Source organism: Podospora anserina, chromosome 3, assembly GCF_000226545.1.
Source record: "Podospora anserina S mat+ genomic DNA chromosome 3, supercontig 2".
Taxonomy (NCBI): domain Eukaryota; kingdom Fungi; phylum Ascomycota; class Sordariomycetes; order Sordariales; family Podosporaceae; genus Podospora; species Podospora anserina.
In genome coordinates, this window is record NW_001914856.1 from 1,032,868 (window position 1) to 1,055,268 (window position 22,401).

A 22,401-nucleotide genomic window follows, 5' to 3' on the forward strand; every position below is an offset into this window, starting at 1 on the left:
GAACAACCACCAAGTTTATTTTATCGGATAGGACTTATCACCCTGCTGCTCCCCTACGCCACCACCCACATCGATCGCGACAAACTCTCTTTGCGACAAGCACACACACACACACACACACACACATACACACAATAATCCAACATCTAGATACCCGGCACCCTCCCACAGCACACACACAAACAAGGAAAATGAGTGACCTCGACAGGCAAGAACCCATACACCCGCGCGCAACCCATCATCCCCTTTCTGACCTACTCCCCCCAAAAACAGAGCCATAGCCCAGCTCCGAGCCTGCCGCCCCATCCCCGAAAACGACGTCCGCGAGCTCTGCCACAAAGCCCGCGAGCTCCTCATCGAAGAAGGCAACGTCGTGACCGTCAACGCGCCCGTGACAATATGCGGCGACATCCACGGCCAGTTCCACGACCTGATGGAGCTCTTCCGCGTCGGCGGCGACGTCCCCGACACGAACTACCTCTTCATGGGCGACTTTGTCGACCGCGGGTTCTACTCGCTCGAGTCCTTCCTCCTCTTGCTCTGCCTCAAAGTTCGGTACCCAGACCGCATGACGCTCATTCGCGGGAACCACGAGTCTCGCCAGATTACGATGGTGTATGGGTTCTATGACGAGTGCTTGAGGAAGTATGGGAGCGCGAATGTTTGGAGGTATTGTTGTGATGTGTTCGATTACTTGGCGCTGGGGGCGGTTGTGTTGGGGGCTAGTAATACTCTTTCCGAGGGGGGTGGTGGTGGTGGTGGTGGTACGGCGCCGGTGGCGGGGCCGGATGTGGAGATTGAGGTTTGTAATGCGGATCAGCAGATTATTTCGAGGTTTTTGAGGAAGGGGTCTTCTTCTGCTTCTTCTTCGAGGGAGGGGAGTCAGGTGGGGGAAAGTCAGGTTGGGGAGGGCGGGAGCAGTCCTGAGAGGGGGCGGACGGAAGGGAGTCCGAATGGTGCGGGAGGGGGGCAGCCGACGACGAATGGGTTCGGGGATGGCGGTGGGCCACCGGCGCCGACGAATACGGGACCGCCGGGGTCGGGGGCGAGCGGGGCGAGTGGGGGAAGTATTGGGAATCCGGCGGGGGCGGTGTTGTGTGTTCATGGCGGGTTGAGTCCGTTGATTGATAATGTGGACAAGATTCGGCTGCTGGACCGGAAACAGGAAGTTCCTCATGAGGGTGCGATGTGCGACTTGCTCTGGTCGGATCCGGATGAGATTGATGGGTGGGGGTTGTCGCCGAGGGGGGCTGGGTTCTTGTTTGGGGCCGATATCGTCAAGGTGTTCAACCACAGGAACGACCTGAGCTTGATTGCGAGGGCGCATCAGCTGGTTATGGAGGGCTTCAAGGAGATGTTTGATGCGAGTATCGTCACGGTGTGGTCGGCGCCCAATTACTGCTACCGATGCGGGAATGTGGCTGCGTTGCTGGAGCTGTCGGAGGATGACTCTGGGTTGGGGGTGTTGGCGAGGAGTAATGGGGATGTGAACAGGAGTGACGGGATGGGCGGGCAGGGGTCAAGAGGTGTTTTGATGGAGAATGACTTGCTGGGCTACAACAGAGCTGGGCCGGCCAGGAGGTATCGGGTTTTCCAGGCGGCGCCGCAGGATTCGAGGGGGATGCCGGCTAAGAAGCCCGTTGCCGACTACTTTTTGTGATGCCGGCGGTCTGACCTCTTTTTTTTTTTTTTTTCTTTTTTTTGCAAATCTGGGTTGGTGTTGAAGGATAACTGGGCTTTTTTTTTTTGAAGAAGCGGTTTGATTGTTTATTGTATTTTGGGCACATTGATTGTACCTATTACTTATTATGAGTTATACCCCCTATGCCCCTGGCAAAGTAAGCGGAAAATATGAATTCATCGCCATGTGTTGTCATTGCTTTTTAGTTTGAGGTTGAGCCCTTCAGTCGAGTGATAGTCTTCTCAATAGCCTCTTCATCAACGTCACAATTCCTCCCGGGAGCACATCCCAACGTCACACGGACTTGGCTGGTGTTTGCGCCGGTGATGAGGGATATTCTGCTGTTTATCAGCTTCCAATTCAGTTGGACTGGTTGGTAACCTACAAATCAGCCGCCATGGAACACTCGTTGGGCTCTGCGTCCTTCTGTTGCTCCTCACGTCTACAGGGCGTCTGGGATGGTGGCTGTTGCAGGTACTCTCTTATACCAGCCTCGCTGACCCCAACCTTGCCGAGCAACTCTCTCAGCCTCTGGTTTTCTTCCGCGACTTTTCTCGCGGCGAGCTGAATCTCTAGTGTTGCCTGCACCCCCTTTTCTTCGTGCTCCCTGATGCGGGATTCTAGGGAAGAGATGTACTCTTTTCGGCGGGCGCGGGAGAGGCGCTGGTTGGTGCGAATGCGGGAGAGGTTGGCTTGTTTTTTGGAGTCTGTGGAGGACATTTTCATGAAAGGGAAGAGGGTGGTTACATAAGGGGCTGGAAAGGAAAGTGCAGTTTCACAGTTGTATGGCAGGTTGGCTGGGCAGCTGGGATATGAACAGTTTTGTCTGAAACGGAGGAAGTTGAAAGAATTACGGGCCGGGATGGGTGATGCCAAGAGCGGCGAGAGGACTGGCTTGGCGGGCCGTGTGGTTCGGGCCTCCCGTGTAGGGGAGGGATCCAATGCTATTATGCAGTACCTCCGGAGCAAGCGATCAATAAAACCAAGCCTCGGGGGGCGTAGCGTCAGTGTATTGTCGAAAGCCTTTGAATGATTAGAAGGTGTATATATACCTCTCTCAACATTGGAGGAGACCTTGGGCGTAAAAGGGGCAGCATATGCCAAACAAAGTATGTACACCACAAGAATCATCAAAACATCAGGAACAAAAATATGCGTGTATTGAAGAAAAGTAAATAACAAAAAGTTCTATTTTGATCAAAAGCCTAGTACCTAAGCACCCAAGCAAGCAACAGCACCTGCGTCAGCACAAAACAACAACAACCTCGTCAGCCAGCAACGCAAGCCAAATCGAAAAAGCGGGAAAAGAGAAAAACTCACCACTCCCCAACCGTCTCCCTCGTCACCAACCTCTTCAAATCGTCATCCATCCTCACCCTATACTTCACCATTTGCACCCGATCCTTCTCCCTCCCCGTCCTCTTCCACCTCAGCTTCGCATCATAATACAACCTCCCCAGCGTCTCCATCAACCCATTGATCACCGCCCGCCTCTCCACCGCCTCGCAAGTGGAGCAAAAAGCAGCAATCTTCCCCCCGTCAGGGATAGTCCGTGGAACCAACCAGATGGTCTCCTTCCACAGCGGTCTAAGCCTAATCTTGTGTTTACACAGCTCGTGAACCATGGGAGTCCGACAAACGGGGCATTGGTCGTGGTCTTGCATCCATTGACGGATGCAAGCTTGGCCGAATATGTGACCGCACGGTAGCACACAAGGCACAGAATCGTTGTTTTGATTGTAGATGCTCTGGCGTTGGGTAGCGGGAAGGATGCGAAGGGGGGAGATCATGCAAATGGAGCATGTGTGTTGGTGATGGGGGTGGTGGCGGCCAGGGTCGAAAAGGAAGGTGAATTTGGGGTCGGGAACGTAGGTGCCCATGTCCTGAGGTTGATGTTCAGCCTCCTCTTCTTCAAGACCGGCGTCTTCTCTGTGAAGGGTGCTACGTTCCCGAATTTCTCCTTCCTCGAGATCGTCTCGAAGACTGCGCCATTCTCGAGTTTCTGCTTCGTCTAAACCCGAGACATTGTTGATGATTCTGATGGTGTCTTCAGAAGATTCAGACTCGTAATCAGGAAGGTCCGAGTCGTACTCTGCAATGTCAGGCTCATATAGAAGTGACCGTGAAGGAGAAGGGGGGTTAGAGGGGAGATTAGAAGCGACGGATGAGCCGTCCGACTGCTCAGACTGCAAGTCTATGGAATTCCAAAAGCCGGACATGGTGGGCGTAGTCGAATGGTAGTAAGTAGTAAAGATGTTGATGATGGTTTTGATGCCCTTTTGAACCCTGGGAGAGTCAGTATATAGCTGCGCTTTAATAGTATCCGTTCAGCAGCAACACCGAACAATGTGTTGTGAACAGGGCTGTTGCGTAGAACACAGCCGTATTGTACGGAAACCCGTAGCGACCAAGAACAAAGGCATTGTGTTGAGGCTCCAAACACCAAAGGAAAAAAAAAGATGATATCGATGCCTAGAGGTTCCAAAATTTGTTGAATTCATGTACAAGTTACACCGTGAAAATGGCCCCCGCGCCGGTTTGGGTACTGTTGTCTTATGATGACTTCTTCTCTGCCTCTGCCTTTTCCTTTTGCGCCCGCTCGTGCTCGATGATTTGTTTGCTCCAGCTGGAAGGGAAGGTCAGTGCTCGTGAACCGACAAAGACAATGGCAGCCAGCATCAACATACTATCTGCTTGGGTAGAAACGTCCTGGCTCGGGCATCTTGTGACGGAACTCCCTCTCGGCGCTCAGGTTCCAGACCATAGCAGTGATGCCAAAGACGCAGACACCGAGAATGGCCGTGTTGGCCTTCCAGTTGGCAGGCTGGGCGTACCAACCACCGGCCGGCGACCAGACGTGCTTGGGATACCTGTGTGTCGGGGTCGGTCTCGTTAGGACTCTTGAGGTCTGGCTTATGGCGTCGCTAGGTCTATCTCGGGGGAAGGCGCAAACTCACGGGATCTTGGGACCGCCACCCTAGAGAGATAGTGTCAGCATAGGGCTCAATTGACGCGAACAGAGAAGACGTTTAAGTAACATACCATGTTGACTGATTGTATAGGAGGATGTGGATTGACGTGGGATAAGCTGTCAAGCCTCTCGAACTTGACGTCGTCGCTGGGGGGCTCGCGCGGTCCAATCAATGGCAGGGAAAAGGGCGAATGGTTAATCCGTCACAGGCGCTGGCGGGCAGTGGGTGCTGTTCCTGGGCGAGCATCACACAGAGAGCTCCCGCAAACTGAAAGCTTGGGCCTGATAGTAGATAGCGGGGTGCTACACTACCTATACTCAAAAAATATTATGTCAGCCACAACCTCTGCGGGACTGAGATCCCTGCAACAGCACTGGCGCTGTGCAGCTTCACGGCCCATTGGAGAACTTTTTTTCCTTCTCCGAGATTGACGGCGACGAACCGGGGAACGGTGCAGCAACCCACGACCGCACCACCCTTTTTACTGACCAACACCCCCGAATAATCCGGCCCCCGACGTCTTGGGAAAAGAGGAGGAAACCCCGGCGATTCTCACCGAGGAATACTGGACCCCCGGGCGAAACTGGACGAGTTTTTTCCCAACCCACCTCCACCACCATACCTCCTCCATATCTTCCTCAGCCCGCCCACCCAATGATGAAGAGGTTACGAATCGAAAGAGCAACGGGCCAATTGCTCGCCGCTCGCCCCGGCTGCCCCTCCACCCCCGGCGCCGCCCTCCGGTCCTCATATAAGTGCGCCACCCAAGTAGCACCAGTACGGTACTCATCCTCCTCCTCCGCCGTCGAGACCGAACCCGTCTACGAAGAAGACGGCACCGACCACTCCCGCTTCCCCCCCCTCGAGAAGCTCCCACCCAACACATCCACCCTCCCCTCCCCCCTACCCTACCGGGCCCTCGAATCAGCAAAACTCTCCGCCCTCCACGCCCGCCTGTCGCTCTCCCCCAAAATCCCCCTCCAAACCCTCGCCCGCACCCTCGTCGACGCCTCGGCCGACCCGAACCCCCTGTTCAACAACTCCAGCCTGGCCTTCCTCGGCGCCACAATAATCAACTACCACGCCTCAGAATGGTTCATGGTCCACTACCCCCGTCTCCCCATGGACGTCCTCTTCGCCGCCATGGCCCGCCTCCCCGGCCCCGCGCCCCCTCAACAGGATAGCCAAATCCTGGGCTATACAAGTGGCCGCCGCCCCCGGCGGCAACCCTCCATCCTCCTCTTCTCCAATTCACCCTCAAAAACCCAGGGGAAAGCATCGCCGGGTTCGGTACACCCGCACAGTGGTCGACAAGATCAACAAGAACAACTGGAAGCGATCGGTCGCCTCCAAGGTAATCTACGATGACGATTTCGGGCAGTTGATCATGCCCCGCAAAGCTAAAGAGTCTGAAGACAAGGCCGTCGAGGAAGATCAGGGCCAAGGTGTCTACCACGAAGAAGCAGCAAACCCCACCCCCAAATTCTCCCCCACGTCTTACGGCTCCTCCACCACCCGCGAGCTATCGGAAAAGGCGCACGCAAACTTTGCGCGTGCTGTTGTCGGAGCGGTGTACACCCACTGCGGCCGCGCGGCGGCCAAATCATTTGTCAAGGCCCACGTCCTCTGCCGCGAGCTGGATCTGGAGCGGTTGTTTGCGTTTAAGCATCCCACTCTTGAACTGGCTATGCTCTGCGCCAGAGAGGAGTTTGAGCCTCCGGTCGCGAGGCTGCTTTCGGAGACCGGTCGGCTGTCGAGGACGCCTGTTTTTGTGGTGGGGGTGTACTCGGGGAATGATAAGCTGGGGGAGGGGCAGGGGGCGACGTTGGAGCAGGCTAGGTTGAAGGCTGCGATGCATGCGTTGAAGGCGTGGTATTTGTACAGTCCTGGGGAGGGGGCCAAGGTGCCGAGTGATGTGCTTGAAATGGAGACGGGTGGTGGTGGTGGTGGTGGTGGTGGTGGTGAGCAGCAGGGACAAGGACAGGGGCAGCAGGGGAAGAATAAGGGGTGGGAGCCGGCTTATATTGATATTGGCGAGTTGATTTCTCGTTAGATGGGCAAATCAATCAGATGCAAGGGATAGGTGTTTTGTGGGGAAGAAAATGCAAGTTGAAAGAGGGAAGAAGAGAACTTGTATTTTTGTATATCTAGAGCATTTTTTTTTTTTTCACACACATTACACATTATGGCGCTGTGAAGAAAGAAAGAACGATTTGTGCAAAAGAGAGTATACCAAAAAATAGGAGGAAGGCATTAGATGGGTGGGCATGGAAGAGCTGGGGCTGGGAAAGGGGTGAGAAAGGGGTTGGCCGGTCAAAGGTGTGGTATGTATGTATAGTATTGTGTTTTTAAATGTTGCAAAAAAAAACCGTATCTTGGACTTCACACTGCCTGCCCGCTCCAGATGAATATAATAATCATGAAAGCAAATCTATTAAACAGGGTATCTAACCATTCCAACCATATCCTCCACGCTCCTATCCTACCACCTGACACCAGTCCGTTTCCTAACTAAACTGATCCCCCCCCTCCACCCCAACCTTCCCAGCCCGGCCCCCCCTTATCACCCTCCTCCACGCCTCCTCCTTCACCCTCCTGGCATGCTCCTCCCTCCTCCTCTTCTTCCTCTCATAAACAGCCCTCACCGTCGCTTTGATCTGCCCCCTCCCCTCCTCATAATTCGCCCTCGCCAACCTCACCACCCCCTCCACATCCTCCGGACTATACACAAAATTCCACGTGCTCATGTACTCACTCCCCGCCGGATCTACCCCGGGAACCTTCTTCTCGTTCGCCAAAAACGGCATGTAAACAACCGCTATCCCCGCGTCCGGCTCCATAAGTCTCCAGCTACTTTCATCATCAATCGGCTTTGGCGGCGGCGGCGGAGCACTACTCCTCTCCTGCGTGGTCCCAACCCAAACCGTGCAGTACCCCAACTCGTCCGAAGCCTGCTGATGTTTTTCCGCTTCGGTCTTTTTGGAACTGTCATCCTCTTGCATCTGCTGTTGACGGGCTGCCTGCTCCATCTTCGCGTCCGCGACGCGATCTTGAGATTCAGACGGCGAAGAGGCACTCTCCGCCTTGTCGAGCTGCTTCGCTGTTTCCTTCGCCGACGCTTCCGGCTTGGGCCACCCAATCCCCAACGGCCACCCTTTGATCCCGCGCTGCATGGCGTACCCTTCCACCACCGAGAGCCAGTTGTCTGTCTTAATGTCTGCTGATGCATCAAAAGAGATGATGATGTCTACATCCCTCCCCGGGCGCAACAGCGGATAAATGGGCAGGTTGTTCGACATGCCCGCGTCCATAAGTTGGATGTTTTCATTGTCGTAGACGGTTTCGGGAACGGTGGACGGTAACTTGCCGTGCATGCCATACACAAAATTCGGCATCGAGGCAGGGTCGATAGGATGGACCTTACTAAGATCCTCGTTGAGGTTGTTCCAGATAAGTCCGTCGATGGGGCCAAAACCGACGATGCTGCGGATGATGGGGCGGATTTCACGGTAGTAGTGGCTGAGAGTCGCGCAAAAGGCGCTGCCCCAGATGCCGAGGAGGAGAGGCATACGGACTTCAGGCAGACGGAGACCAGTGTCAGAGCCGTTTTTGAACTTGCGGCCGAGTGCCCAGGTGGGAATACCAGCGGAAAACTCCTCGCAGAATAGTTCGTAGGGTGTTATCTCGAACCACTGAAACCAGGCTTCCTTCTTTGCGCGTTCTTTGGCCTCTTCTGAAACGGGCGGGTTCCCGTCGGCGTCTTGTTCGTCCATTTCTGGAATCTCGTGACGAACGGCGGTGTAGATGGGTAGTGGGTTCTGGCCGTATCTGACGTATTCCCGCTGGCTGGACAGCTTGAAGTCTTTCTCATTGACCTCCAGCTCGCCCTTGGGAACAAGCAGCCTCGCCGCCAACAGTATACCATAGACATCGACAAGACTGAAAGACGCTGCTGAGTCCCCCTTGAACTTTTCCACAATCCCGCTCAGCAGATATTTGTTCGTCGGCGCCGAAGTCAACGAGTTGAAAGCCACCGGGGGGTCAGCAATATGGGTGCCGAGGCGTGCTTTGAGATGGTCGATCGCTCGCTGAAAGCTGTTGCCCGTGACTGAGGAATAGTAGAGGGACTGAAGCCAGCACGACCCAGACACGCCCGAAGCATACGTTACACAGTCGAACAAGCCGTCCTCGGTGGACGCCAGGAAAGACCCAGTTCCAGCAACCAACGCTCTCAAACCTCCTCCTGAGCCGCAAATGGCCACAGTGGGGACATCATCGGGGTGGATATCCTCCTCTTTCAACCCCAAGTATTTTGCCAGTGCAGGCACAATAACCTTCTTCCGCCTCTCCAAGAAAGTCTTTTCCTCCTCACAGAGCGCATTCGACACTCTCACTTTAGCCTCCCACTCAATCTCGGGGTGCGTAAACGGATCCCTTGCCTCGTCCCAAATCTCCGCCGCCAACGACCCCGGTGCCATCTCCAACTCCCGCTGCAACTTCCTCATCAACCCAGGCAAACTCTTGGTCCACTCGGGCAAAATAAAGTCGACAACCATATCAGTTATATTCTCGGGCGGCCCCGGGATCGAAGGAAATCCTTCCAAGCCTTTGGCAATCCCAGCCCAAACGCTCTCTTCTTCCCGCTTCTCCTTTTGCCGACCCTTCTCGGTGCTCTTGATAACCTTGATCTCCACGCCATCAGGCGACATTCTCCTTTCGTCGGCAACTAAGCCCAAAGGCTTCGTAAGCTGCGTCAGTGATTCGTGCGGATAGAGCCAAAGAGCAAGCAAAGCGCAAGTCGTCGATAAACCAACGGTTCGGGTGATGCCCACTTTTGACGACCCCTTTTGTTCCGCCCCCTGTCGTGAGCTTGTAAAGAAGCCATGACGGCCGTTGAACGGTGCTCTCCTGGGTGATCTTGTCGTCGTCGTAACGCTGAATAGCGGTCGCCGCCTTGTGATCCCCGTAAGGCATCTGTGTAGTACCGAGCGTGGCGGTATCATTTTGTCTTGTTGTGGTGGTTGTTGTTTATATCGTTCTTATCGGCTTTCCAGCATTGTCTCTCCGAGAATGGCGGGGTTCCGGCGCATTGTTTGTTTAGGTAGTAGGTACGTTTGAAGCCGAGTGGCGTGATGTCTAGGAGATATAAAGGGACGGAGGAAAACGAGGAAATGGAAAAAAAACCGGAACCGACAAAAACAGAATCTGCAAAGAAAACTTGCAAACCTGCTGCTGCCGTCGAAGTCGCAAGAATTCAAGGACCCAAAAGGCCCGATCTGGTTACATCATCGCCAGAGGGGGCGGCCCAAGCTCCGATTTGGTGGGAGCTCGGCATTCAGGGACGGCGCACAGGCCACATTTGGGTTGGTTAGATAATCAGGGGTCTTGGGAGAGTGAGGACGGTGTTGATGAGAACAATAGGAGCTGACCTCCTTGTAGGAAGACATAAATGTAATCATAGAGATAGGAAGCTTATACCTAGTCATTGTGACTAGAAGTGGTACTGTCCGCAACTTCACTCTGACGCTCAGCTCTCACCTCTCACCAATACGTCTCTGCCACATCTCGGAGGGGTGACACGAGCAATATGTATGCATGAGCGTTCCGGAATGCCTGCAGCTCGTATGATTTGGTTCGCTAGCGAGCATGCATACAATAGTAGTATCTTGAAGCTGTAGCTAGTCTTGAAGATACCGGGGCTTACCAGATCATAGGACTCTACGCCGTGCGGAAGAAATTCATAAAAGGGGGTCGTTAATTTCGAGCATCGAATGAAGTGATCCCGTGTCACCTCCTTTCGAAACAAATGGTTCCAGTGGTAGCGCACCGACCCCCTGGCACCACACCTACCCTCCTTGAAGAAAATCATGGCCAAGAGCCCATATGGTTTTTTTTTGTTTTGTTTTTTTGGTTGAGGATTTCTGTCAGGTCAGGTTGAAGAAGTGGTGCTTGAAACAACGTTTCCAATTGATGTTGAATGGCCGTTGAAACGGCCACCCGAGGTTTTGTCCGTGCCCGCATCTGATGCTGAAAAGATATGCAACTCCGAAGTTGCTGCATTCACAGTTTTCTTCGTCCAGAACAGGCTGTGTTTGATCGTCTGAAGAATCATTGACGGTTGCCAAAAGTACCGGCAACCGACGGACTGGGTGATGCCGGCATTGTGATGCTCGGTGGGGTGTGGGCAGCGATTAAGATATCCGTACCTGAAAAGACTGGGGTCACCCTATTCGAGAAAGTTGTCTCTCGGTATTGACTCCGTGGTTGAGGTGACAATTGTGTCTGTATCTGAGTCTGTATCACGGTGCTGTTGACGGCCGTCGGGATGTTTTTAGCACAAAGGCCAGAGTGCAGTCCTCCTTCTTCTTCTTCTTCTTCTTCAAGAAATGAAAATCAAAAAGAAATGGAGGAATGAATGCAGAGTCTTGTCTAATTAGCTTCAACAGGCCCGAGATTTCTGGTTCCTTTTGGTCTGGGGATGTTTGAAGCCATTGGCAGGCTGTTGGCGAATCACAAGCTCCCAACATCCCGGCCCCCGGTCATTACCTTTCCAGGACCCCTGCGCACTGTGACGGGACGCAGCGGCCACCCACTTCCTCCAGCGCATCAACCCCTTTTGCGAGAGACCAGTCCCAGCGCCCGCGCCGAGCCCAGAGCAGCGCAGCACCAGACGACGGGAAATCTCCCAACCCAAAGCCACCCTGCCTGCCTGTTTGTCGCACCCTAATTTTTTTTTTGATTTCCTCTTCACGACGACCGCGACACCTCGTCACTATCGACAACTTCACATCCTTCTTCATCGACATTTCGTACCTTTCGAACACTCTTTTTTCCCCCGCCGTATTTCTACGCGATCCAGCGTTACCAGACCCTTTTACCTTACCTTTACTACCCAACTCCCTTCCTTGACACCTGCCGACACGCGACTCGCTCATATCAAACAAGCTTCGCTGTCTGCCCGGTACGTACGTGAAGCCCAGCCCCCAGCACCTCCTGGCTTGAATCTACCATTCTGCCCACGCACGCCCGGCTGTGTTTATCTGCTTCGCTCTCTGTGCCTGCACTGTGGTCAAGCAACATACAACAAACGTGTCCGGAGATCCCATCAAAGAGAGAGGAGTGTCCAGAACGAAGGGCAGGACCGTCAGGACCAATAGCTCCTGGCTTTGGCTGGTGCTTGCTGGCTCTAGCTCGTTTTGGGACATCGTGCGTGTGCCAGTTGGGAAGTTAGGGTACGAGGGACAAAACCAGAGCTTATTGCTGACGTTCTTTCTACTACACAGACTTCGTGCCTTCCCCTCATTACCAACCTACCGAATAACCACCTGCTTCATCCACTGTGGTGCCTCTAAACAATGGGTAAGCTCCTGCTTTTTGTTCTTCGCTGTCGTCAGTGCCGGTCCTTTGAGGACAACAAAATGCAAGTATCGCCGTCCGCTGCGGGAAGCCGACCACCACATCGCACCTTACTAGCCGCCCCATATGAGTCCGACCCGATATGTATCTCGACACACTCGACCTGAACTTTTCCTCTCTCTTTTCTCACCAGCATCACCACAATCGCTCACCGGATACCACCCACCGCATTCGTTCTCTGCCATTTACCGTTTCTTGGGAATTCGTTTTTTGGACGACGAGCATCTTACCCATCGAGATACACACAACACAACACTCTTGCCGAGATGCACTTCGCTACCATGGTCCACAACGCCACCAGATCCCGTACCAAGAGCGTGCAATTCGAGAAGAGTGTAATCAGCCTGGACACAGACGGTAGCTCATCGCGGGACGGTGCCACGTCTCCACCAGTCCCCGGGAGCAGGACAAGCAGTCTACCCTTGGGCAGCGAGAGCAAGGAGAATATTATCCGCCACTACCGAAGCATGCTGAACATCGAGGACCCCCCCAAGCTCCCCATGGCCAAACCGCTTTCGTACGGCTCGCTGTATCCCAAACCTGGCGATTCTGTCGTGGTCCACAGACACCAGCGGATTCCAATGAGGAGACCCCATGATACCATTTGTCAGGCCCCATTCGCCCCTGGACCTGGCATCTTCGCATTGCTACTGCACACTGACCATTCGGGAGGAGTCTTGCTAACAACGCGGTGCTGCAGCTTCAAACGGTATTCCCAACAGTCCCCCTCCCCCCGTCAGGGCCTCGCCAGTGGTGCCCATTGGCAAGCCCTCGACACCCGGATCTCAAGACTCGAGAGAAGGTCCCTCTGACTCCTTCGCCGCAGCTCCTTCAGCTTTGAGTGACGACCGTAACATTGTCCGCCGCAAGTTGACGGGCTATGTCGGTTTCGCCAACCTCCCCAACCAATGGCACCGCAAGAGTGTTCGCAAGGGCTTCAACTTCAACGTTATGGTTGTCGGTACGTGTTTTGGCTCTGTGTATGTGGACAAGCTCTGATCAAGCTGTTATCCAGGTGAATCCGGCCTCGGAAAGTCTACTCTCGTCAACACTCTTTTCAACACGTCGTTGTACCCACCCAAGGAGCGCAAGGGACCCAGCCTCGAAATTGTTCCCAAGACCGTCAGTATTCAATCTATCAGCGCAGATATTGAGGAGGCGGGTGTTCGTCTCAGGCTTACGGTCGTCGACACGCCTGGCTTTGGTGACTTTGTCAACAACGATGAGTCCTGGAGGCCGATTGTCGACAACATCGAGCAGCGCTTCGACGCCTACCTCGATGCTGAGAACAAGGTCAACCGCATGAACATTGTTGACAACCGCATCCACGCCTGCGTCTTCTTCATCCAGCCCACTGGCCACTCCCTCAAGCCCCTGGATATCGAGGTCATGAAGCGCCTCCACACCAAGGTCAACCTGATCCCAGTCATTGCCAAGTCCGACACCCTCACCGATGAGGAGGTTGTTACCTTCAAGGCCAGGGTACGTTCTTTTTTCTCCGGAGGGGTTGGGCACGCACCGCTGACTTGTTTGCAGATTCTTGCCGACATCAAGTACCACAAGGTCCAGATCTTCGAGGGGCCCAGGTATGAGCTTGATGACGAGGAAACGATTGCCGAGAACAACGAGATCATGTCCAAGGTTCCCTTTGCCGTTGTCGGTGCCAACACCGAGGTGACCAACGCCGACGGGCGCAAGGTCCGCGGCCGTGCCTACCCCTGGGGTGTTATCGAGGTGGACAACGAGGAGCACTGCGACTTCGTCAAGCTCCGCCAGATGCTCATCCGCACCCACATGGAGGAGCTCAAGGAGAACACCAACAACACGCTCTACGAGAACTACCGAACAGACAAGCTTATCGCTATGGGCGTGTCGCAAGATCCCAGTGTCTTCAAGGAGGTCAACCCCGCCGTCAAGCAGGAGGAGGAGCGCGCGCTCCATGAGCAGAAGCTCGCCAAGATGGAAGCCGAGATGAAGATGGTCTTCCAACAGAAGGTCGCTGAGAAGGAATCCAAGCTGAAGCAGAGCGAAGAGGAGCTCTACGCTCGCCACCGCGAGATGAAGGAGCAGCTTGAACGGCAACGACTGGAGCTCGAGGAGAAGAAGTCGAGAGTGGAGAGCGGGCGGCCACTGGAGAAGGAACCGAAGAGGAAGGGCTTTTCGCTCCGGTAATCTGGCAGCCTTACCGCTTCTTTCCCTACTCCCACGACACGTCTCACACTCTCATGATATCCAAACAACAACCAGCTTGCCGGCTCTCTCTCTCTCTCTCTCTCTCTCTCTCTCTTTCACTTCTTCATTTTCATTTGTCACGCCTTTTAATCGAACCCTCCCTAATACTTGGCGAACGATGGCTTGGGGGGACGGCCGCGAAAAGTCTTGCAGGGGCGTCTGTCAATGGGCGGGTCTAGGTCACGGCGGATGAGAGTCCGGGTGGCCATTGTTGTACTATGCAGATATAATTGGCTGAAGGGGAATGCTGAGCATTTGTACAACGCCGGGGCATGATCTGAACAGAGATACCATGCTGTTGGAGATGCAATGAGGTTTTGGGCGTAGGGGACTCGGGCTGAAGGCTGATGGTGCGTCTCACGAGGTCACGTCACAAATTGGATGTCTGTTCTACGATATCTCAGAGCCAATCACGCTCCTTGAACGGGTTTGTCTCGCATACGACGACCCGTCCTTACCTCCTCGGCCCACCTATGCAGAGCTAGCTAACCAACGACACCACCTCCGTGCCCGGACCTCGCAGCTGTTGACGAGGCTGGCTGAAGAGAAGGGCAGAGAGGGGATGGCGGATGGCGGATGGCGGCTGTTTGGGGATCATGGGATGCGAGGTATGGATGGAGATATACGACCAAATACCCAGCTGTTGCATTTTACGGCCGGCTTGGACGGGGGGAAATGGGACACGGAGATGAGTTGGGGGTAGGCTGCTTTTATTTCCATCTGGGAGGTTTTGCTTTCTTACTTTCGTTTGATCCAACTATTTGTCTTTGGCGCGGGAAACAGGAAACGAACCACTGGTCCTCTCTATCATACCCCGACCTCCCTCACGGAAGAAGAGCCTCTTTTCTCTCTCATCTCTCAGCTCGGTTTCCTTGTCTCGGCTGGGGGCCTCGATTTCTCTCTTACAACACAACAAAACCAACGACTCGGCTCTCGACGGCAAGAGAAACACACACGCAACACCCATCACCACAATCACGACGTTTCTCAGTTTAGTTTCCTAGCTTTTTCCAATTTCGCTTGCCCCCAAAACATTGCACACCTACAATAGCCTAACTCTTTTTTAACAAGTTTTTTCTTCGCACTCTTTTTACTGTCTGTGGTTTAGCTTAGTGTCTGTGTCTGAAATACAAAAGGATCTCTTTTTTTTTTGCAATGTGTGTGCTGTTAGTGAGTTCTATGACATTGACATGTGAGGATCATGAGAACGGTATAGCTAGGCCCAGTCTAAACTCACAGAAGCAGACCATATCTTCCAACCAGGTGTAGTTCTATGTGAATGTGTAGTGCAGTTGAGCCACAGATGTTGTTTGCATGGCACATATACGGTTGTCGATGTGGCTTCAGCTACAACCCTAACCCACAACCCCTCACCCCACACCCCACCTGCCAGCTTGGCCATGGCCAATCAAGGCGCCCCGTATGCACCCAATTTGCTCCACCACCATCATTGGCTCTCTGTGAATTTTGAATGTGAGCGGGCAGCAGCTGTTTCAACTCAACATTTTGATATTGGAGATTACGGCAACAACCATGAGAGCCGGCGTGGTCTTTTTCTTGTTTCTGACAGATGCGCCACTCTCTTCTTGTTGCCAAACCAAGGCGGTCACCGGGCTTGCGCTGCTGCCTTTCTTCACCTCATGATCATGATCATCGGACAAGGACGACGACGAGACGACAGTTTATCAAGCCCACCAGGCCTGCCTCGCTCACCGACCCGATCCGGACGGGCCTGCACAGGAAGTATGAGGACCCGTTTAGTGTGTTAAAGACGGCGCCGAGGGACAACCCGGCTGTCTGGGGGTATTATGGGGGGGTGGGGGGGTGGGGGGGGTGGATGTTGGGGGATTTGATTGCTGATGAGGAGATTTAGACTTTTAGGACGGTGTTTATACGGTGGAGGACTCATGAGCCGGAGAATCATATCTCGATGCTGGATATTGAGCTGGCGGGGTTTTGTGATGAGCAGGCGAGGTTCTTTGGTGAGGTTATGCCGGGGGGGGGGGAGGGGAACAGGAAGCCAGAGGAGAAGACGGGTACTGCTTCGGCGTCACCAATACCAGATGGGAAGATTGTCAGCGGCTCGGTGCTTCCAGCACTGCTGCCACTCCTGAGGTCACCAAGGCGGTAGCAATACCTACCGAACTTGGCACCACCATCAACAACACCACTACCGAAAAACAATCACACGAGGGACAACAAATTGCCCCGGTCGAAGCAACTGAACAACCTCCACCAGAGACGAGCAACGATGCAGAGAATACACCTAACCGAATCGACCACCAACCAGAAGTACCAACAACACCAGACGAACAGGTGGTCGCAGACCCACCTGAGGAGAAGTCCTCTCCAGAACCACCACCATCACAACAAACCAACCCCTCCCAACAGCCGCCATCGGACGAGCAAGCGGCAATAAACCCGCCAAAAGAGGACTCTTTTCCAAAACCACTACCATCAGAGCAAAGCGATCACCCCCGGCAATCAGATCATCACCCTCCAAAAGAAAACAAATCCACAGCACGCCCCCTCGAGGACATTCTAAAGCTGGACTGGCAATGTCTAGAAGAGACGGTGGCTAGGATACGGGGGAAACCCTGCACATTAGAAGAAGTCCGGGAAGCAGCGAGAGTATTCGACGAGCTGGCGGCAAGGCATCAGAGCGGGGAGTATAGATTCACGAGGGAACTATCGCAGAAGAGGGTGAAAATAGAAGAGGAGATTACGGATCGGCTCAAGTTTTTTAGGAGGGCGAATCATGAGTGGAGGCAGGCGAAGAAGATGGAGAGGAGGTTGGTGGAGGAGAGGGGAAATGGGTTGCAAAAACCACCGGTGTTACCGAATGGGACGACTGGAGAGGCGGTTCAATCACAACTGGCAGAAGCTAGGGCAGAGGAGGGGGAGAAGAAGAAACCATCGTCGGAGCTACGAGAACCACGAAAGGCTGAAGCAGAGCTGAAATCACAAGCGGCAGAAGCCGGGGAGCCAGAAAAGGAGGTTGACAGGCTAGTGCTCAGGTCGCAAAACCTACGAAAATCGGAGGCGAAGCCAGAGCAGGAAAGTGACGACGTGGCGGTGGTGGACAAAAAGAAGCCGCCAGATCGAATCCCTTGGTTTCAGACCATCCTCCGCCAGTACCGCCAGCCTTGAGGGGATCAATTTTGTATACGGAGTTTACGACCAACAATCTTGCTTCGCCCAGCGATGCTATGTCAAGACGCTGGGGCGATATTCTCTCCAGGCGGGGCGACGCGGAGATGGACGACGATACTCGAAAGTCGAGGCCACCCCGGCAGCCATCATCATCGAGTAACGGCGCAAGGAAGGGAAGAGAGAGGATGTGGACCTCTATGACCAAACTCCCGCTCACGAACAAGGCCCGCCACACCACTACCATTACCATATACAACAACAACCAATTCTCCCTACCACGACGACTTTTCGCCCCCGCCACAGGCAGCAAAACCTCAACAACGCAGCTGGACCCTGCCGTCCACCACAAACGGCCGTGTCATCTACGAAAAAAACAAATGTAGATAACCCGCCAGCTCATGTACATATACCTACCTGATTTATGAAAACATAGAGATACCTCGTTTGTCTTGTTTTCATGCTATAGAACTTGTAACACCAAAACTCATGTAACAACATAATGAGAGGGATCAGAAAGAAGAAACAGAAAGGATAGCATTTTAGAAGAGAAAATGGGGGTCAGGTGGAAATATTGATGTCCATGGATATGTACATAGGAGGGATAATCAAGACTACACCAGAGTGAAAAGGGCGCCCCGTGGGACGAGTAAATTAAATATGGCTTGAATGAATGTGCAACTTCAGTGAAATATCCATTCACCTTGGAACATAAAACACACCATAATGGAAAGTCAGCCAGAGAACAAAGCACCCATTATACTACTTCATTCATTCTCCCTCCCCTGAAATAACTCCCCCCTCAAAGGACAGTCTTTCCCCAACTCATCACCACCACCCCCTTCTCTCACCTAATACCTTCCTCGCTCGAACAACCTTTCCTCCTCACCCTCTACTCCCTCTTCGCAGTGTTATTATTCGCAAGCGAAACCTACATCTCATCAGCATCATCTTCCTCGCCCCATTTTCCTCAAAATTAGTTACTCACCAACTGAATCAACCCCCTCCCCACCTCCACACTCTCCCCCGCGCCCCGCTGCCTCAACCAAAAAACCTTCTCCGGCCCCAACCCACTATGTTGTCTCGCCTCCTCCTCCAACACCTCCCTGGTGATCTTCTCCCCATCCCTCACACCCACCCCCTTCTCAGCCTGCGCACTAACCACCTCCTCCTCCACCATCCTCTCAAGCAACTCCTTCCTCATAGCAAACCTCTCCGCCCTTTCCTTCTGCAAGCCGGGGCTGTCCAACCTCTTGATCACCCCCCTAACAACAAACTGCACGCCCAAGTAAACATGCTCACTGCAAAGAATAGCCAACAGCAGCGCCCAGCCGGGGATATCCCACACCGACCCAACACCAAGCTGACCTCCCCCAGATTTATTGAACAGATATACCAGCGCGGCCGACGTGATGGAACCAAGCCAAGACAAAAACCCAAGCGCATTCAACCAAGGCCCAATACTATCCGCCCTCCATGGAATCGGCCTCTGACTATTCGCGGCAATCTTCATCGCATCTGATCTCGCTTCAATCCAGTTGTTGACCAAGAACGAACAACCAGTCAGTGGCCAGACAACACTGAAAAGGGACAGATACCCAAACTGAATCACCATCTCCCTGTAGTCAATCGTAACATCATACTGCTCCAGCTCAGCCTCCTCCCTCACCCTCTTCAAGAACCTGTGCTCCTCGTCCGCATCCCTCGGCCACTCCACACCCGCCCCCTTCTCCCCCTTGACCTCCATCTGAACCTTCTCCACCGTCTTGAAAATCCTCCTCTTCGCATAAGGGACGATAACCTCGGTGGCAAAGTTAACAATCTGAGCCGTCACGGTAAAGTAAATCACCTGCTTCCTCAGCCGGTCAGGATTGATAACCCACTCCTTCGTCGGCAACGGCTTCCCCTCCAGAGTAAATTTCTGAGCCGTCAACTGAAATACATCCAGATAGGGAACCAAGATCTTGCCAAAGGGTACATAAACAAAAGCCGTGAGGAAAATGCCGAGATACGAGGTGATAAAGTTGAGCACAAAAATCTTTTGCACAAACGAAGCCTGATGCGCATCGACCGTCTCATAGTTTTCCAGCTCCGTCAACCTTTCCGCCAGCTTCGTGAGCAGTGTCGTGAAGGTGGGCATAAAAATCGTAAGCAGCACCGTGGGCAAAAAAGTCTATACACATCCTGTCAGCTTCTTTTCCCCCTAACTTCAATACCAGACCAAACACTCACCAAATACTGCTTGAAAGGCCCCATGTAAACCTCGGTAATGAAAATCTCAATGCTAAAACACCCCAGAATCAACCCCCCCAGCACCACCACGCAAGCCCCCGCAAACGGCACCTGCAACGCCTGCCTCGCCAGCCTCTTGTACGGGCTATAAACCTTTACAATCTCCCCCGTCACCGCATCAACCCCCTCCCTCTCAAACTTGAACTGCGGCCTCGGCAGCTGAATCTTGCCCACCCCCCTCACTCCCCACTGAACCGCCAGATCAACCTCCTTCACCTTCCAATGCTCAAAGAAGATCACACCCCAGAGACAATTAACCACGGCATAAACCCAGCTAAACCCACCCAGCACCAACCACGCCGCCGACCCGAACAGAGCAGGAAACAGCAAAAACTGAAAGTACGACTGCAGGAACGCAAAGTAAAACGCAACCTTTTCGCCAAACTGGTTCCTAATCTTCAACAGATCTTCATCGTCAAGGATATACTTTGTCGACCAGTCCTTGATCCACTCCTTGTTGAACTTTCTGTCGTGAAGGGGAAAAACGCTTTTTACAAAGCGCCATTGGCCCACCCCGGGTGTGATGCCTGCTCCTCCTTCGTTGACCGGTTTCGTGATCAACAAGTACGCCAGCCGGAGACGTTCAGCGTCGGTGATGGGCTCCTGCTCCGAGAGGCTGTTTGGTGGTCCCGGGGCGGCGGTGCGGACGCCGTAGAGCCAGTCCTGAACGCGGTAGCGGTAGATTTGCTTTTCGAGGAGGGAGTGGGAGGCGATGCGGAGGAAGATGAGCAGGGACGAGGGGGAGGTCGGGGTGGTGGGTGCGCGGCCGGGGCGGACCTCGACTGCGAAGCCGGTTTTGGAGAGGAGGTGGATGAGTTGGCTGAAGGAGGCTTCGGCTTCGGCTAGTTGTTGGGAGGGGGGGGAGGGGGGTGGGAGGGAGTAGGAGATTACGTAGTCGACTCTGGAAGGGGGGATGTTAGTAGCTGGTTCACAGGGGACGAGTGGAAGTAAAATGGGGGATGTACTCAAAGTTGGGGTATTTGCTGTTGCTGTTGCTTGAAACAAGTCCTTCTGGACTGCTATCGCGGGGGGAGTCCGCCATAGCTGGTGGTGGTGAGCCGTTGGGCTGTGGTGTAAGTGAGCGGTTTCAGAGAGCTAGTTGTTGGTGAGGTGTTTCTTGGGTTGAAGTTGAAGAGTTTCTCTCTCGACAAGAAAGAAAATGAAATGTAGGGAAATGACGAGGATCCCTCTCTATACCAGCTAGCCCAACTGATGGGGCCACAAAGATATTTCCTTGGCAATGACCCGACCCAGCTGAAGTTCTCGTGGGGAAAAGCGTAATGAAACCTGAACAGAAAGCGGGATCGACGTCACTCGACAGCTGAGCTATGTCACCTCATCCATGCAGTCGGGTAGCGAGTGGCCTGTGCGTCCCGAGATTTCTTTGATTGGGCAGGTAACATTACGCGATGATACACCATCTGTGTAATTACGTTACGGATCATGATGAGGGCATTCCCGGATGTGTTTGATGGGGGACATGGTGAAAGCAGTGTGAAGGTTGTCAAGGGGGAGTAAGTTAAAACTGGAATAAAACATAACAGATATTGATTAGGCAAGTTGGGACTCTCTCCACAACAGCAAGCCACATTCACAAACCTAAAAACTCGAGATGGCCATGCCATTTTTAATGGTGTCGAGGTTCACCGGCTTTTCCATTTTCATTCCATCAAAGTGACCTTCAAAGTATTAAGATGCTTGCTTCTGTGCTCATCAGCATGCTCGTGGCCAGGGCCACTGGACTGTCCGTCTCCAACGATCCCTACAACCACACCTTTGCCATCGATGCCAGCAAGCCAGGATTGGCTTGCGCACCAGGGCGTCAGACCATGTGCTGCGAGGAGCTCGATTACTCAGGCTATCAAGTCCAATGCATCGGTAGGTGTTCCTGTGAACCACTTTCAGCTCACTACACATAACTGATGATGAGTAGGCCCAGGCAAAGTGGAATACTTTGAGAAGTGTCTGAATTACGATCCTTTACCAATGTGCTGTTGTGGTATTCCCGGGGAAAAGCGTAGAAATCTGCCTACTGTAAGTGATACTTTTGGGACATCGCCTCTCCTGAGCGTGTGGACTGACAGAGATAGATCCCAACCCTCGTTTCTTGCACAGGCTGCTCCATCCTAACCGTGAGGAGACAGCTGCGGAAGAGGCCACACGAGTGACTGAGTCATATTGATGGAACGCTGTATAAGTGAACAGGAAATGCTTCAGGAAAGATCGATAGAGACTGCATATGGCTTACGAGGGTCAGAGTGGATGTCGTACCCTTACCACCCCGCTGATCTTGTGTGCTCTCTCGAAGTCTCACCGTATACGCATGGCAATGCTACCGATTGGGTGACAAGAGGCGATCCCACCCACAACATTCAAGTTTCTGTCCAGCGTTTCCTTCGCGAACACGCGAGATAATGTGCTGAAGTTCACCGTACCCATATATGGTGTTAGTCAGGCCCTGTGAATAGTAATCCCCTCTTCTCGGCAGTGTCCTTCTTTCCCGGGCATGCGAGGCTACCGCCACGATGGCGTCGATCAAACTGGCAAAATTACTGAATTCGGAAGCTAGATGGCCGTCCCGTCTGCGCCCTCGTTCCTCATTCTTTAGTATTTTCCTTTTGGGGGTCACCGTATTTTACTCGACGTCTAAGATGCGGC

The 22,401-nt window shown here is 53.4% G+C and overlaps 7 protein-coding genes across 7 annotated transcripts; 3 read left to right on the forward strand and 4 right to left on the reverse strand.

Moving 5' to 3' along the window:
* Positions 1-274: 274 nt before the first annotated feature.
* PODANS_3_4720 (uncharacterized protein) lies at positions 275-1,660 on the forward strand (the record flags this gene model as incomplete). Its single annotated transcript, XM_001909226.1, has 1 exon — positions 275-1,660. A coding segment is annotated over one exon (1,386 nt), but the record flags the coding sequence as incomplete, so codon positions are not given.
* A 223-nt stretch (positions 1,661-1,883) lies between these two features.
* On the reverse strand, positions 1,884-2,401 carry PODANS_3_4730 (uncharacterized protein; the record flags this gene model as incomplete). The annotated part of the gene is made up of 2 exons (XM_001909227.1): positions 1,884-2,019; positions 2,067-2,401. The coding sequence occupies 2 exons, from the start codon at positions 2,399-2,401 to the stop codon at positions 1,884-1,886; spliced, it is 471 nt and encodes a 156-aa protein (XP_001909262.1).
* A 1,607-nt stretch (positions 2,402-4,008) lies between these two features.
* Positions 4,009-4,726, reverse strand: PODANS_3_4740 (uncharacterized protein; the record flags this gene model as incomplete). The annotated part of the gene is made up of 4 exons (XM_001909228.1): positions 4,009-4,307; positions 4,370-4,551; positions 4,639-4,658; positions 4,724-4,726. 4 exons carry the CDS (start codon positions 4,724-4,726, stop codon positions 4,009-4,011), a joined length of 504 nt encoding a protein of 167 aa, XP_001909263.1.
* Positions 4,727-5,307: 581 nt separating this feature from the next.
* On the forward strand, positions 5,308-6,706 carry PODANS_3_4750 (uncharacterized protein; the record flags this gene model as incomplete). The annotated part of the gene is made up of 2 exons (XM_001909229.1): positions 5,308-5,857; positions 5,958-6,706. 2 exons carry the CDS (start codon positions 5,308-5,310, stop codon positions 6,704-6,706), a joined length of 1,299 nt encoding a protein of 432 aa, XP_001909264.1.
* Positions 6,707-7,160: 454 nt separating this feature from the next.
* Positions 7,161-9,656, reverse strand: PODANS_3_4760 (uncharacterized protein; the record flags this gene model as incomplete). Its single annotated transcript, XM_001909230.1, has 1 exon — positions 7,161-9,656. One exon carries the CDS (start codon positions 9,654-9,656, stop codon positions 7,161-7,163), a length of 2,496 nt encoding a protein of 831 aa, XP_001909265.1.
* Positions 9,657-12,335: 2,679 nt separating this feature from the next.
* Positions 12,336-14,241, forward strand: PODANS_3_4770 (uncharacterized protein; the record flags this gene model as incomplete). The annotated part of the gene is made up of 4 exons (XM_001909231.1): positions 12,336-12,675; positions 12,770-13,030; positions 13,085-13,551; positions 13,606-14,241. The coding sequence occupies 4 exons, from the start codon at positions 12,336-12,338 to the stop codon at positions 14,239-14,241; spliced, it is 1,704 nt and encodes a 567-aa protein (XP_001909266.1).
* A 4,102-nt stretch (positions 14,242-18,343) lies between these two features.
* On the reverse strand, positions 18,344-20,838 carry PODANS_3_4780 (uncharacterized protein; the record flags this gene model as incomplete). The annotated part of the gene is made up of 3 exons (XM_001909232.1): positions 18,344-18,382; positions 18,440-19,624; positions 19,684-20,838. Coding segments are annotated over 3 exons (2,379 nt in total), but the record flags the coding sequence as incomplete, so codon positions are not given.
* Positions 20,839-22,401: the final 1,563 nt, after the last annotated feature.